The sequence below is a fragment of the Bombina bombina genome, chromosome 2 (genome assembly GCF_027579735.1).
Source record: "Bombina bombina isolate aBomBom1 chromosome 2, aBomBom1.pri, whole genome shotgun sequence".
Classification (NCBI taxonomy): Eukaryota; Metazoa; Chordata; class Amphibia; order Anura; family Bombinatoridae; genus Bombina; species Bombina bombina.
Genome location: NC_069500.1, coordinates 1221860690 through 1221877232, shown reverse-complemented (window position 1 = coordinate 1221877232; position 16543 = coordinate 1221860690). Strand labels below are relative to the sequence as shown.

General features: G+C 39.1%; 1 protein-coding gene across 4 annotated transcripts in view; it reads left to right on the top strand.

Annotated features, from left to right (window-relative positions):
- The window catches only part of FIP1L1 (factor interacting with PAPOLA and CPSF1), a 259017-nt gene that overhangs the window by 82670 nt on the left and 159804 nt on the right, over nucleotides 1-16543 (top strand). For all 4 annotated transcript variants that reach the window (XM_053703970.1, XM_053703971.1, XM_053703969.1 and 1 more), the window contains exons 11-12: nucleotides 910-957; nucleotides 11053-11079. In XM_053703970.1, coding sequence (XP_053559945.1) covers nucleotides 910-957; nucleotides 11053-11079 — 75 coding nt within the window. The remainder of the gene's footprint in view (nucleotides 1-909; nucleotides 958-11052; nucleotides 11080-16543) is intronic.

Sequence of the window (16543 nt, the reverse complement as noted above, 5' to 3'; positions counted from 1 at the left end):
GCATCTTTTATTTCACTTACAATATTCATCTCTACAACCTTTATCTGAAGTCCGTTCCCTGTATCAGCCACCCTTTCTATAAAAGAAGTGCTTTCTGTAATTGCTTCAGATTAGAAGTGGTTATGTCTACATTTTAGTTTATAACTGTACAGTGCTTTTAATATTTGCTGTACATCTGCAGCAAACCATGCAGGGCTGTGGCTTTGGCTCCTGATGGTCCTTTATTTTATTTGTGCTGCAGCCAGAGCTTTATCTTCAAAGTTGTTACAGAAATAGCATAATGCCTTACCTCCTAGGTTCACGTAGGGCAAAAGCACTGTTGTTACCTCATATTAACTAAGAAAGTTTGCCAGAATTGCAAATATAAAACATCCTGTGGAAGCCCTTTTTGAAAACAGAACCCTCTTTGAAGTGATTTAGAGTGTTCATTCTTTCAGTAAAAACTGATTTGCATTATTTGAAAGTTTTTTTTTTAACATCCTTATCCCTCATTTATATATTTTTATAATAATAATAATAATAATAATAATAGCGGTTATGTTTAGTACTACCTCTAATAAAGAATAACTTGTGAAAGGATTTCCCTTTTTTCGCTCCCTGGCAGCAAGGAAGCAGGTCAATTACTTCATTGCTGGGTGGTGTTGTGGGTAATTTATGTTAATCATTTTATAGTACGACATGCAGATCATGATAGGGATTCTATAGGATGTAATTGCAGTGCACATTATTTTTTTTTCCCCCCCTGCCTTTGGAATCACTCCTCCTGTTTTAGTAACAATTCTCAATTACAAAAATTGCTGCTGCCGCATATCAAACTGCATGTTGTTAGTGAATGTACATTTGCAGTGACAAGAGTAAGATACATAGTACTGTGGTTTGTGAGCAGTACTTTATTTTCGCTTTTTCTAGGTTCTGGATTGCAGTTATCGTTCTCAATGCAAAAACCGTCTAGATATGGTATAGTAAATTTCAGTTTTTAGTGTACTTTAAGATTTAGAATGATTAAAAAATAACTTGCAAATAATTTGTTTGTGTTTTCCCCAGCAGTATGAGTTAAATTGCCTGGTGTTGCATAAATTTAACGTTTGCATTAAATAAATATATTTCCCAATTAATTTGATAGTAAAGCTGTAACTATGAATTATTCTTAAACAAATGTATGTATGGGGACCTTAGTGGAAATGGCTGTAGCACCTTTTATGCAATTATTGTTATAGCACATTTAAACCATTTTTTATTTTTTTTAAATGTTTAAAATGTAACCATTTTGATGCATTGATGCTTTTTGATACAGAAAAACAATGCTTTATTTAAATGAAGCTGCAACGTTCACTCAATTTTAGAAGCCTTTCACATACTTTTTAGGAGCCAGACAAGGACATTTGCCAGAAGCAAAAAATATTACGACCTATGGCAAATAGCTTCTTTACCTTTTTATTTTGTCATTTTAAATAGCTGATATTGCCCACCTAAACCAGCACCACCTATATTGAAAATATGAATAGTTTGTATTCTCAAGAAAACTATATAAACGAGAATCAGCAGTAGCCCAGTAGAGGGTGGGAAAGACAGGTACCAAAATGTTAATATTCAATTTCTCTATCTAAATATTGGCTTTTGTGTGTAGACAGAGATAAGATAAGGAGGCATTTGTTTATAGCAATAGATAAGGAGGGCTTCTCTTTCTTGAAGCTCAGCCTATTTAACGCCCTTAGGACAACATGGAATGTCTTATGTTATTCAGCCTCCTGCTTTAAAGGGACAGTTCACCCAAAAATGTTCTCCCCTTTAAATTATTCCCAATGTTCCTTTTACCTGCTAGAGTGTAGTAAATTGGTTACAAGCAGCTCCTTTACTCCTATCCTTTACTCCTATTTTAACATTTTAAATAGCTGATTTAGCCTGTGGTATCCCCACCTATACTGAAAGTTTTGATACTGGAGTATATGCTATTGACAAGCCTAAGTAAACACAGCCAGCAGAAGAAATTACACTCTCAGTGGGATGCAGGATAGTTAAGTAATAAAATAATTGTCCATTGTTCTATGTATTGAGCTGTGGTGTTCCAGCCAAATAAAAGATAAGGAAGCAAGTCTGTGTACATAAAGTTATAACATAATGAGATATGATATAACCTTTAAGTTCAACCCATTTTAATAGGCTGTGGTTTCAAAGCTCAAAATCGACTACTTCATATGCACATAAAAGCATAAAAATGCAATTTCTCAAATATTTTATACTCTGCAGTTGGTATAACAAGTTATTTAAAATATATTAATGGAAAAAACAATTTTACAGTGTACTGTCCCTTTAAGTAAAAGGAAAGTAAAAGGATACTTGTAGGCAGTCTCCATGATCTGATCCCGTCCTTGAAATCACGTGATCACATAGATTGCATGATTTCTTTTTTTTTTCAAGCAAGTGTTTTGCACTGCTTATGTTTTCTTTGTTATAAATTGTAATGGTTCATATAAATGTAGGTACAAATTTAAAGAAAGAAAAAATGTACCTTAGCCAGCTTTAATTTGACTATTACCAAATATTACCAGCTTTATTCAGGATTATACAAAAAAAGTGAAAAGTATTGAAGGCGCCTGAAAGCAGTGAGGACCAAAAGTCATCAACAAGAACCCCAATATAAGATAAAATGGGGTGCAAACTATATACAAATTCAAAATATCATTCCATGTCAGTATACATGTGCCACTAAAATCTAAATAATATATCTGTGTCAAAAATACGTGTATCAGATAAATCAGAATTACCTAGTAAAAAAAGTATCATATTCACACAGACAAATATTGCAATATACTCAAATATGTATATATGTTGCACTGTGTATGCACACAAACCATTCAGTAAGTAGCATAAAATAATTATGTAACAAACAAATGTACCACAATGATGTCAAATGTGGACACAAATGTATCTGAAGAAATAGAGGAGCAAATCCTAAATACTAGATAGTCATATAGTAATGTTCAAATCGAACCCAATGTTCTCCAGGGTCTCATCAGGCTGTGTATCTACAGGTGATGTGATGAATGCGGCTGCTAGACTTCTCCCAAAACTGATAGGCCACCAGAATGATGAGTGAATACTAGAAGACAATAAAAGAAGGCGCCACAATAATGTGAAATCTGTGGTATAGTGAACCCACGCAAACAATGAATATCACTTGCTAGTTATAGAGCACTTGAGAAGTGCCACAGGTACAGGCTGGACAATTAATAGCGGCCCAGCGAGCTATCTTCACGAACTGCAGATCGACATGCAGATTTCAGCGTATCAGTCTCATATATATCAGTCAACGATCTTAGTGTCTGGATCAGCAGCTGCTCTGAAAACACCCGCTCACATATATCCAGCAAACTTGCAGTGGAAAAGATCGTGTAGTACAAACTTCGTGATGACAAATGGTTTTAAAAAACACAGTAAAAGTTTATTAAAAATTAAATACACCACGCGTTTCCCGGTTAAACAACCGTTTCACCAGCCTGTACCTGTGGCACTTCTCAAGTGCTCTATATCTACTAAGCGATATTCATTGTTTGTGTGGGTACACTATACCATGGATTTCACACTATTGTGGCGCCTTCTTTTATTGTCTTCTAGTATTTATCAGGATTAAATGTAATCCTACCATTAATACATTCTTTGCAATTTAGTATGTTAAAGGGATATTAAACCTAAATATTTTCATTAATGATTCAGATAGAGCATGCAATTTTAAGAAACTTTCTAATTTACTCCTATTATCACGTTTTCTTCTTTCACTTCTATTGCTATCTTTATTTGAAAAGCAGGACTTTAAAGCTTAGGACCATTTGTAAATAATACATTATTTAAAATACTAACTTGCAAAGAATTTATTTAGGGTAAGATGCAAATGTTAAGTGATTATTTTTTTATGTATATAAATGTCTGGCTCCTAAGGTTTTATATAATTTTATCTTTAAAATGACTCTTCCCTCCCAACTCTCTAAAAGTATCAATTTTCAAAATGTTTAAAAAAAATAATAAAGAAAAACCTGTGCATTCTGTTTAGTTTGCCATTCTCAATTTCTTGTGTCCCTTTAGTTTTGACTTCCTTTTTGTTAAATAAAGTCAAATTATTTCATAATTATTTATCTATAATAGTATCTCCTAAGGTGTTGTATTTATCAACCACTTAGGTGATACACTGTTTCAGTGTGCTAGCAGTAATAGCATTAAAGGGACATACAACAGGTTGAGATCTGTGCATATCCTAAAAGGGTTAATTAATAAAAAAAATAGTTTGCACAAAAAAATGTTTAAAAATTGCTGGGAAGTATTTTAAAATAATTTTCAAAAATAAGCAAAATTAATTACATAGATAAGCTGCCTGGAGCAGCCAACTCCACCCCCCTTATCAGTGTTTAGACACAGGCATTTTCAACTGAGTTCACAGCTTCTAGGCATGCTCCATCAGATAATCCCTATGCACTTTTGCATTCTACCAAAACAACAATGGCTATAGATACAGCCATAGAAGGAAATGTGTTTGGGGAGTTAGAGCTGTACAATTCCAAAAGTAAAAAGAATTGGTTAATGGTGAGGCACTGCAGTATAAATTTGCAGGTAAAGTAATTAAAGTACATATTTCTCTTGTAAGGTGTATCCAGTCCACGGGTTCATCCATTACTTGTGGGATATTCTCCTTCCCAACAGGAAGTTGCAAGAGGACACCCACAGCAGAGCTGTCTATATAGCTCCTTCCCTAACCCCCACCTCCAGTCATTCTCTTGCAACTCTCGACAAGGGAAGTATCAAGAGATATGTGGTGACTTAGTGTAGTGTTACCTTCAATCAAGAGTTTATTTTTAAACGGTACCGGCGTTGTACTGTTTTACTCTCAGGCAGAAATTGGAAGAAGAATTCTGCCTGGAGGTTGATGATCTTAGCGGTTTGTAACTAAGGTCCATTGCTGTTCTCACACATAACTGAAGAGTACGGGAAAACTTCAGTTGGGGGAACGGTCTGCAGTTTACCTGCTTTGAGGTATGTTCAGTATTTTTATTTCTAGAGAGATGAATAAGTTCTAGAAAATGCTGACAGAGCCTTGTGTATTTGAGGTAAGCTTGATGCAGTGATTTAACGACTGGGATCATGCTTACAAAACAGGGTAATACTCATGTTAATATTATTTAGTGTCAAAACGTTTACATGTTTTCATAAATAGAACGTTTTTTCTCTGAGGGAGATAAATCTTTATTTGGGGACTAGTTTTCCATATGGCTAGTCAGATACTCCTAGGAGTATTTTCTTAAGGCCCCTCTGGCATCCAGTACATGGTGGGAGGGGCCTATTTTAGCTCTCTAGCTGCACAGTTTTAATTCAGACTGAGACATCCAGCTTCCATAGAGGAGTCCTTTGGCATCTGAGGACCATTATAAAGGGTTTATTCCTTCACCAAATCGTATTTGTGGGCAGGTAGGAGCCTCAGCAGAGCTGTGGCAAGGTGCTCAATTGTTTTTTACCGGTGGTTGACGTTTTTAAATCCGGTTTGGGGGCTAAGGGGTTAATTATCCATTTTCAAGTGGGTGCAATGTTGCTTTAGTCCCTTACACACACTGTAAAAATTTCGAAGACTTTACTATATTTTTACACTGTTTTGCAGTTTAAGTGCTAGTTTTTTTTCTCTTAAAGGCACAGTAACGTTTTTGTTTAATTGCTTTTTCACCTTTATTAAAGTGTTTTCCAAGCTTGCTTGTCTCATTACTAGTCTGTTAAACATGTCTGACTTAGAGGAAACTCCTTGTTCAATATGTTTGGAAGCCATTGTGGAACCCCCTCTTAGAATGTGTACCAAATGTACTGAAATTTCTATAAACTATAAAGACCATATTATGGCGCTTAAAGATTTATCTCCAGAGGATTCTCTGACTGAAAAAAGGGAGATTATGCCATCTAGCTCTCCCCATGTGTCAGAACCTATAACTCCCGCTCAAGTGACGCCAAGTACATCTAGCGCGTCTAATTCTTTTACCTTACAGGACATGGCGGCAGTTATGAATGCTACCCTCTCAGAGGTATTGTCCAAACTGCCAGGGTTACAGGGAAAGCGAGACAGCTCTGGGGCCAGTACTAATACAGAGCTTTCTGACGCTTTAATACCTGTGTCCGATATACCCTCACAATGCTCAGAAGCTGAGGCAGGAGAGCTTCTATCTGTGGGTGACATTTCAGATTCAGGGAAGGCGTTGCTTCAGTCTGATTCTGAAATGACAGCGTTTAAATTTAAGCTCGCACACCTCCGCTTATTGCTTAGGGAGGTTTTAGCGACTCTGGATGACTGTGAACCCATGGTAGTTCCAGAGAAATTGTGTAAGATGGACAAATATTTTGCAGTACCTGTTTACACTGATGTTTTTCCAGTCCCTAAGAGGTTTTCGGAAATTATTACTAAGGAATGGGATAGACCAGGTGTGCCGTTCTCTCCCCCTCCTGCTTTTAATAAGATGTTTCCCATAGATGCCGCCATACGGGACTCGTGGCAGACGGTCCCTAAGGTGGAGGGAGCAGTCTCTACCTTAGCTAAGCGTACAACTATCCCCGTCGAGGACAGTTGTGCTTTCCTAGATCCTATGGATAAAAAATTGGAGGGTCTCCTTAAGAAAATTTTTATACATCAAGGTTTTATTCTCCAGCCTCTTGCATGCATTGCCCCAGTTACTGCTGCAGCGGCTTTTTGGTTCGAGTCTCTTGAGGAGGCTCTACAGGTGGAGACCCCGTTAGATGATATTTTAGACAGGATTAAAGCTCTTAAGTTAGCTAATTCCTTTATTTCTGACGCCGTTTTTCATTTAACCAAGCTAACGGCTAAGAATTCAGGTTTTGCCATTCTGGCGCGCAGGACGCTATGGCTTAAGTCCTGGTCAGCAGACGTTACTTCAAAGTCTAAGCTTCTTAACACCCCCTTCAAGGGACAGACCGTATTCGGGCCTGGCCTGAAGGAGATAATCTCTGACATTACTGGAGGAAAGGGTCATGCTCTTCCTCAGGATAGGTCCAGTAAATTAAGGACCAAGCAGAATAATTTTCGTTCCTTTCGAAACTTCAAGGGTGGCGCAGCTTCGGCTTCCTCTAATGCAAAACAAGAGGGAAATTTCGCCCAGTCCAAACCAGTCTGGAGACCTAACCAGACTTGGAACAAAGGGAAGCAGGCCAAGAAGCCTGCTGCTGCCTCTAAGACGGCATGAAGGGGTAGCCCCCGATCCGGGACCGGATCTAGTATGGGGCAGACTTTCTCTCTTCGCCCAGGCTTGGGCAAGAGACGTCCAGGATCCCTGGGCACTAGAGATTGTTTCCCAGGGTTATCTTCTGGAATTCAAAGGATCATCTCCAAAGGGGAGATTTCATCTCTCACAATTATCTGCAAACCAGATAGAGAGGCATTCTTACGTTGCGTTCAAGACCTACTGGTTATGGGAGTAATCCACCCAGTTCCAAGAGAGGAACAGGGACAGGGTTTCTATTCAAACCTACCTGTTTATAGTTCCCAAAAAAGAGGGAACGTTCAGACCAATTTTGGATCTCAAGATCCTAAACAAATTTCTCAGGGTCCCATCCTTCAAAATGGAGACGATCCGAACCATCCTCCCTATGATCCAGGAGGGTCAATATATGACTACCGTGGACTTAAAGGATGCTTATCTCCACATTCCGATTCACAGAGAGCATCATCAGTTCCTAAGGTTCACCTTCCTAGACAGGCATTACCAGTTTGTTGCTCTTCCCTTCGGGTTAGCCACGGCACCAAGAGTCTTTACGAAGGTTCTAGGGTCCCTTCTGGCGGTCCTAAGGCCGCGGGGCATAGCGGTGGCTCCTTACCTAGACGACATTCTGATTCAGGCGTCGACTTTTCAACTCGCCAAGTCCCATACGGACATTGTTCTGGCCTTTCTGAGGTCTCACGGGTGGAAAGTGAACAGAGAAAAGAGTTCTCTTTCTCCCTTCACAAGAGTTTCCTTCCTAGGAACTCTGATAGATTCAGTAGAAATGAAGATTTTTCTGACGGAGGTCAGGATATCAAAGCTTCTAACTTCCTGCCGTGTTCTTCATTCCACTTCTCGGCCGTCAGTGGCTCAGTGTATGGAAATGATCGGCCTAATGGTAGCGGCAATGGACATAGTTCCGTTTGCCCGCCTACATCTCAGACCACTGCAACTTTGCATGCTCAATCAGTGGAATGGGGACTACACAGATTTGTCTCCTCTGTTAAATCTGGATCAAAAAGATTCTCTTCTCTGGTGGTTATCTCGGGTCCACCTGTCCAGAGGAATGAGTTTTCGCAGGCCAGAGTGGACTATAGTGACGACAGATGCCAGCCTTCTGGGCTGGGGTGCAGTCTGGAACTCCCTGAAGGCTCAGGGTTCGTGGACTCAGCAGGAAGCCCTCCTTCCGATAAACATTCTGGAACTCAGAGCGATATTCAATGCTCTTCAGGCTTGGCCTCAGCTAGCTGCGGTCAGATTAATCAGATTTCAGTCGGACAATATCACGACTGTAGCCTATATCAACCATCAGGGGGGAACAAGGAGTCCCCTGGCAATGATGGAAGTTTCCAAAATAATTCTATGGGCGGAGGTTCACTCTTGCCATCTATCTGCTATCCATATCCCAGGAGTAAAGAACTGGGAGGTGGACTTTCTAAGTCGGCAGACTTTTCATTCAGGGGAGTGGGAACTCCATCCGGAGGTATTTGCCCAGCTGATTCAACTATGGGGCAAAACAGAACTGGATCTGATGGCGTCTCGTCAGAACGCCAAGCTTCCTCGTTACAGGTCCAGGTCAAGGGATTCCCAGGCAACGCTGATAGATGCTCTAGCAGTGCCCTGGTCCTTCAACCCGGCTTATGTGTTTCCACCGTTTCCTCTCCTCCCTCGTCTGATTGCCAAGATCAAGCAGGAGAGAGCTTCAGTGATTTTGATAGCACCTGCGTGGCCACGCAGGACTTGGTATGCAGATCTGGTGGACATGTCATCCTTCCCACCATGGACTCTGCCGCTGAGGCAGGACCTTCTACTCCAAGGTCCATTCAAACATCCAAATCTAGTTTCTCTGCGTCTGACTGCTTGGAGATTGAACGCTTGATTTTATCAAAACGTGGTTTCTCCGAGTCGGTCATTGATACCTTGATTCAGGCTCGAAAGCCTGTCACCAGGAAAATCTATCATAAGATATGGTGTAAATATCTTCATTGGTGTGAATCCAAGGGTTACTCGTGGAGTAAGGTCAGGATTCCCAAGGATACTATCTTTTCTCCAAGAAGGATTGGAAAAGGGATTATTAGCTAGTTCCTTAAAGGGACAGATTTCTGCTCTGTCTATTCTTTTGCACAAGCGCCTGGCTGACGTTCCAGACGTTCAGGCGTTTTGTCGGGCTTTGGTTAGAATCAGGCCTGTGTTTAAACCTGTTGCTCCGCCATGGAGTTTAAATTTAGTTTTTAAAGTTCTTCAAGGGGTTCCGTTTGAACCCTTGCATTCCATAGATATCAAGCTTTTATCTTGGAAAGTTCTGTTTTTAGTAGCTATCTCTTCGGCTCGAAGAGTTTCAGAGTTATCTGCCTTGCAGTGTGATTCTCCTCATCTGATCTTCCATGCAGATAAGGTAGTTTTGCGTACCAAACCTGGGTTTCTTCCTAAGGTAGTATCTAATAGGAATATCAATCAGGAAATTGTTGTTCCGTCACTGTGTCCTAATCTTTCTTCAAAGAAGGAATGTCTGTTACACAATCTTGACGTAGTTCGTGCTTTAAAGTTTTATTTGCAAGCTTCTAAGGATTTTCGTCAAACATCTGCATTGTTTGTTGTCTACTCTGGAAAGAGGAGAGGCCAAAAGGCTTTGGCAACTTCTCTTTCTTTTTGGCTAAGAAGCTTAATCCGTTTAGCTTATGAGACTGCTGGCCAGCAGCCTCCTGAAACAATTACAGCTCATTCTACTAGAGCGGTAGCTTCCACATGGGCTTTTAAACATGAGGCCTCTGTTGAACAGATTTGTAAGGAGGCAACTTGGTCTTCGCTTCATACCTTTTCTAAATTCTACAAATTTGATACTTTTGCTTCCTCGGAGGCTATTTTTGGGAGAAAGGTCTTACAGGCAGTGGTGCCTTCCGTTTAAGTTTCCTGCCTTGTCCCTCCCTTCATCCGTGTCCTAAATCTTTGGTATTGGTATCCCACAAGTAATGGATGAACCCGTGGACTGGATACACCTTACAAGAGAAAACAAAATTTATGCTTACCTGATATATTTCTTTCTCTTGTGGTGTATCCAGTCCATGGCCCGCCCTGTCACTTTAAGGCAGGTGTTTTTATTTTTTAAAACTACAGTCACCACTGCACCCTATAGTTTCTCCTTTTTCTTACTTGTCTTCGGTCGAATGACTGGAGGTGGGGGTTAGGGGAGGAGCTATATAGACATCTCTGCTGTGGGTGTCCTCTTGCAACTTCCTGTTGGGAAGGAGAATATCCCACAAGTAATGGATGAACCCGTGGACTGGATACACCACAAGAGAGAGAAATTTATCAGGTAAGCATAAATTTTGTTTTTGTCTCCCAACTTGTTTTATGCCCCTTTAATGAAGTGTGCACTTGCTAATGTTACTAGAATTCTAGGAAAAAGTTGCACCGAAGCCTTCAAATTGCAATTACTGAATTTGTTTTCCATATAGTAATTAATATACCTCACCCTTTGTCTTATTGGGGGGAGCCAATCTGGGCTTTAAATAATAACTACAAAGCAATGTTCTTTGCAGACTAAAGCCAACTAGGGAAAGCTTATACAGCAGGGTTATCATTGAGAAGTTAGCAGGGTGCATTTTAAATTCTAAGAAATTGAAAATCTTCAATTTTCAGAGCTAAATTACATGAAAAGGAGGCAAAATAAATGATTTTTTTTTTATTATGCATAACTAAACGTTTTATATAAAAATCTTGAAGTGTTTACTGTTCCTTTAGCATGCCCCAAAAATAATACATTTAAACATTGCAAAAAGGGCTATAGTCACATGTATTGTATTTTACTTTTTAGGAATTCCTATTACTGTACCTCCTCCTGGTAAGTAGTTTTCATTTCATGTCAGATTTCTTGTAATTAAAATGCTAATGTTTACCTGTGAAATAAGGTGTAAAGCAAGCAATTTCTGGTCATCTTTAAGTGTTGTCTGCTCATCAGTCCATATATTTGTGTAGGGTTAACAAATTGTGTTGTGTGTGTGTGTGTGTGTGAAAATATCATTTCTCACGTATGTCATGGCAGCACATGAAGCAGGAAATAATTCATGAACATTGTGTTGAGGAAGCCTCTTCTGGAGAAATCAAGAAGCATCAAACAAAGCATTGATTTAACCCCCTTTTTCAAACAGTTTAATTTCCCTTCAAATGTTTTTGTTTTCTAGGTTTTTTATATCATATCTGCTTGAGTAGCCTGCTTTCCTTGAAACTGCTTTTTATTTCCATATTCCTTCCTCCTGAATTGTTTTTTTTTTTCTAGGTTATATGCATATCACTGATTTGTGTTCAATTTGTGCCAGCTACTGGTTGTTTCTTTCAAATAAGCTTTCCCTACATTGCTGAGATTTGAATCAAGCTTTAACCTTTTAAAGCCGTTATGCCGTTCTATTCCGTCATAATTACACTGGGCTTTAAAGCCTTTATGACGGAATAGAACGTCATAGCTAACGGCTGTCCTGAAGCCTTCTGTGCTTTCAGGATTTGATCGCGGTCTGGAGGGCGTTCCTAGGGTTGTAGGGACGCCCCCCAGACGCGATCCAATAATAAGTTGTTCTGATGTAGGCACTTTAGCCCTGACACGAAAGGGTTAAAGAACAGTCAGTATCTCTCTAGATCCTCTATAGATAAATGAGGTTTAACATTTTCTCCTGTGTCCTGGTTCTTCGTGCCCTGGCTTGGATAAGCAAAGAATTGTACAGAGAAGTCCACTGTACTAAGCCTAAGCGAACTATGATCACTGCATACATCAAAGTTTTGCTTTGATTGTGCCACTTGGGTGGTATTGACTGCAACATCACATACCTACGGACCCTCAGGGTCTTCGGTTGCTGCCCCTCACTGTACTGTATAAGTACCATCTTTGGGAGCCAAACTGTTTCACTGTTTTTTTGTTTTTGTTTTTTCTTTCTTAACTGAGTGATGATCACAGTTCGGCCCTATGAATGTCATTTACACACTGGGTATTTCTCCTTAATGGCTTCAGTATTTTTGAGCTTTTAAGTACCATAAGATATTTAAAGTTAATGCTTCACACTTAACATGTCTAAATTTAACATTTATTTGGGTGCCCCAGGAGACACTGGCTTCTCAGATGATGACCGATCTGAAGAGTTCTTGAAGCACTTGTGGAATTCATCAGATTATCCTATTTAAGAAAATTACTATTCTTACTTAGAGACACTAAACCCACATTTTTATTTCTAATGACACGATGAGTCATTAAGTACTATTGGGACTATCACTCCTGCCCAGCGGCAAAGAGCACCACTGCAAAGATGTTAAATATCACCTCCCTTCCCTCCAACCCCAGTCATTCTCTTTGCCTACGTTAGAGTAAGGAAGTGGTAAAGTTAGGTGTTTGGAAAGATTCTTCAATCAAGAGTTTATTATTTTATTTGCAGTACTAGTATGTGCTGTTTTTCCTCCAGGGTGTAGCTGTAGTCCATTTCAGTCTCTTCAGTAGAGCATTGGTGGCTTTTAAACAAAGGGAACTTGTGGGACATAATTCTCACTGCGCCTCCCTCATATTTAAATAAAAGTTGCTGCCCTTATTATTATTTTCCACAGGTCCATGTGAGAGAGAGGACCTCTCAAACCCAGTGAGCTGCCTTGCTGCCAGGCAGATTTTATTGAGGTAAGTGCTAACTTTATTTTCTTAAGCAGCTTTAAGGAAAAAATATGGCACTTTACTATTTCCCTGACAGGGATACTTAATACATTTATAGTTCAAAGTGTTCCAGCACCATGGTAATCCCTAGTATAGGGCAGCAAATGTGCAGGTGTGCAAGCAGTCCAAGACTAGCACCTTAGCCTTCAATAATTGCAAATCCAAGTAAATGGGGATAGCAGCACCACCATTAATAAAATAAAAAACTTTATTTAAGCCATCATAGCACACTGACGACAACGTTTCGGATTAACATCCTTAATCGTGTCTATTTTATTAACAATTAAAAATAGCCTTATAAAGGCTTTTAACCACACCCACATTACTACTTCCAATTAACCCCTTCATTCTAAAGTACAATTCTTAGTGAAATTACTGCCCCACCTAGTGGTTGCCTAGTATTTCAATTTATCTTACTCAACCAGTTTTCCTTAAAGCTCCACCTGGTGGAAACTCATGATATAAATATATTAGAACAATGTTTTTAGAGGCAAACATTCCAATCAATCTCCCTGTTTAGCCCACCTGGAGACATAGTCCCCAATTCATATATCCACTATATCTCTATATAATAGGGTTTTAACCCTATTACCACCCCTTCTTGGAATTTGTATCTGCTCTAACACTTGACATCTAAGTTGATTAATTTGGTGACCTGCTTTAATAAAGTGATTTGAGACTGGTGCCTCTAAATCACCTGTCCTTATATTGCTTTTATGTTGATTTATTCGTGCGCGGACCCTGCGTGTGGTCTCGCCAACGTACCCCAAACCACATGGACACTTAATTAAATAGACCACTAAATTTGTATTGCATGTAAAATGTCCCTTTAACTTATATTGTTTACCCGTGCATGGATTGGTTCAGATCAAACCCTTAATAATGCTATTGCAATTTTGGCAGCCTAGACAGGGGAAGCATCCCAAATTTCTTTCTCCAATAAAACTTTGATTTAGAACTTTTTTAGGGCCTACATCCGCCCTAACCAGTGTATCCTTCAAATTTCTTCCTCTCCTGAAGGCAGACATAGGAGGATTTTTTAACTCGCTCACATCCGGATTTGAAACCTCTAACAAATGCCAATGCCTTTGTAAGAGTTTCTGTACATGATTGCTCCATGGGGAGTACTCATTAACAAAAATCATCCTAGGTGTTTTTACCACTCTATTTTTCTCTCTCAACAGAGCAGCCCTAGGAATTTCTAATGTAGCTTGTATTTCTCTTTTAATAAGATCAACAGGATATCCCTTCTGTATGAAATGTTTGCCCATCTCAGAGAGTCTCTCCTTAATCACACTCTCATCAGAGACAATTCGTCTCACTCTCATGAGTTGACTCTTGGGCAAACTTTTCACCAGAACTGGAGGATGTGCACTAGTGAAATGCAACAAATTGTTGCAATCCATATCTTTTTTTTGTACAGGTCCACAGCCAACACATTACCCTGTTTATATATTGGGGTGTCAAGAAAATCTATTCTCTCTTCACTTATATTCAATTTAAATTTTATATGCTGTGTGGCAATGTTAAGATCCTTAAAAAAATCCTCCAGGGTTCCAATGTCGCCCAACCATACGCCAAAAATATTGTCTATATAACGCCACCAGGTGGCGCCATACAGAAGAAACTGGATGATCGTAAACAAAATATTCCTCAAACGCATTCATAAAGATATTGGTGTAGGTTGGGGCGCCATTAGAACCCATAGCAGTACCCTGGAGCTGCAAGTAGAACTGGTCCTGGAATAAAAAATAATTACATCTCAAGATAATGCACAAAAGATTTAGAATAAATTCTCTCTGTTCCTTATTCATATTCATACTCTGTGTAAGGCATCTACCTACAGCATTAAATCCTTCCTCATGGGTAATAGGATGCTGCTGTCCCCATTTACTTGGATTTGATACTTAATACATTACTCCTAGTGTTTTAAGGGGGTTATGTATGGCAGTTTTGCAGGCACTGGGGACTTGAGGAAATTTGGCTCAGTTTTGGTGGTTTTATTAGCGTTTTTTTAATTAAAATGTCGACTGAGACGTTATATTTGACACGCCCACAATGGGCGGGGCTTGTGTGGCAGTAAGAATTATCTGTTGCGCACTTCTTATTCTCTCACTTCCTGTATAGGGAGGAGAGATATCTACATCTTGCTGCTTTTTTTTTAGTTAAAACGGATATATGTTAGCCTGACATTATTAAAGCAGCTCCAATCTGGATTCCATTTTTTCATTCACATATACTACGTTATCCTGCATGGTAGGCACCTCAGCAAAGCTGTAGCTGAGGTGTACAGGTTGTTTGAGGGGTTATTTAACCCCTTAGTGACCAGAGCACTTTTCCATTTTCTGTCCGTTTGGGACCAAGGCTATTTTTACATTTCTGCGGTGTTTGTGTTTAGCTGAAATTTTCCTCTTACTCATTTACTGTACCCACACATATTATATACCGTTTTTCTCGCCATTAAATGGACTTTCTAAAAATACCATTATTTTCATCATATCTTATCATTTACTATAAAAACAATTATAAAATATGAGGAAAAATTGAAAAAAACACACTTTTTCTAACTTTGAACCCCAAAATCTGTTACATATCTACAACCACCAAAAAACACCCATGCTAAATTGTTTCTAAATTTTGTCCTGAGTTTAGAAATACCCAATGTTTACATCTTCTTTGCTTTTTTTGTAACTTATAGGGCCATAAATACAAGTAGCACTTTGCTATTTTCAAACCATTTTTTTTCAAAATTAACGCTAGTTACATTAGAACACTAATATCTTTCAGGAATCCCTGAATATCCATTGACATGTATATATTTTTTTTTAGAAGACATCCCAAATTATTGATCTAGGCCCATTTTGGTATATTTCATGCCACCATTTCACCGCCAAATGCGATCAAATACAAAAAATTGTTCACTTTTTCACAAATTTTTTCACAAACTTTCAGTTTCTCACTGAAATTATTTACATACTGCTTGTGCAATTATGGCATAAATGGTTGTAAATTCTTCTCTGGGATCCCCTTTGTTCAGAAATAGCAGACATATATGGCTTTGGCATTGCTTTTTGGTAATTAGAAGGCCGCTAAATGCCACTGCGCACCACACGTGTATTATGCCCAGCAGTGAAGGGGTTAATTAGGGAGCATGTAAGGAGCTTTTTGGGGTAATTTTAGCTTTAGTGTAGTGTAGTAGACAACCCCAAGTATTGATCTAGGCCCATTTTGGTATATTTCATGCCACCATTTCACCGCCAAATGCGATAAAATTAAAAAAAACGTAAAATTTTTCATAATTTTAGGTTTCTCACTGAAATAATTTACAAACAGCTTGTGCAATTATGGCACAAATGGTTGTAAATGCTTCTCTGGGATCCCCTTTGTTCAGAAATAGCAGACATATATGACTTTGGAGTTGCTTTTTGGTAATTAGAATGCTGCTAAATGGCGCTGCGCATCACACGTGTATTATGGCTAGCAGTGAAGGGGTCAATTAGGTAGCTTGTAGGGAGCTTGCAGGGTTAATTTTAGCTTTAGTGTAAAGATCAGCCTCCCACCTGAAACATCAGACCCCCTGATCCCTCCCAAACATCTCTCTTCCCTCCCCTACCCCACAAAT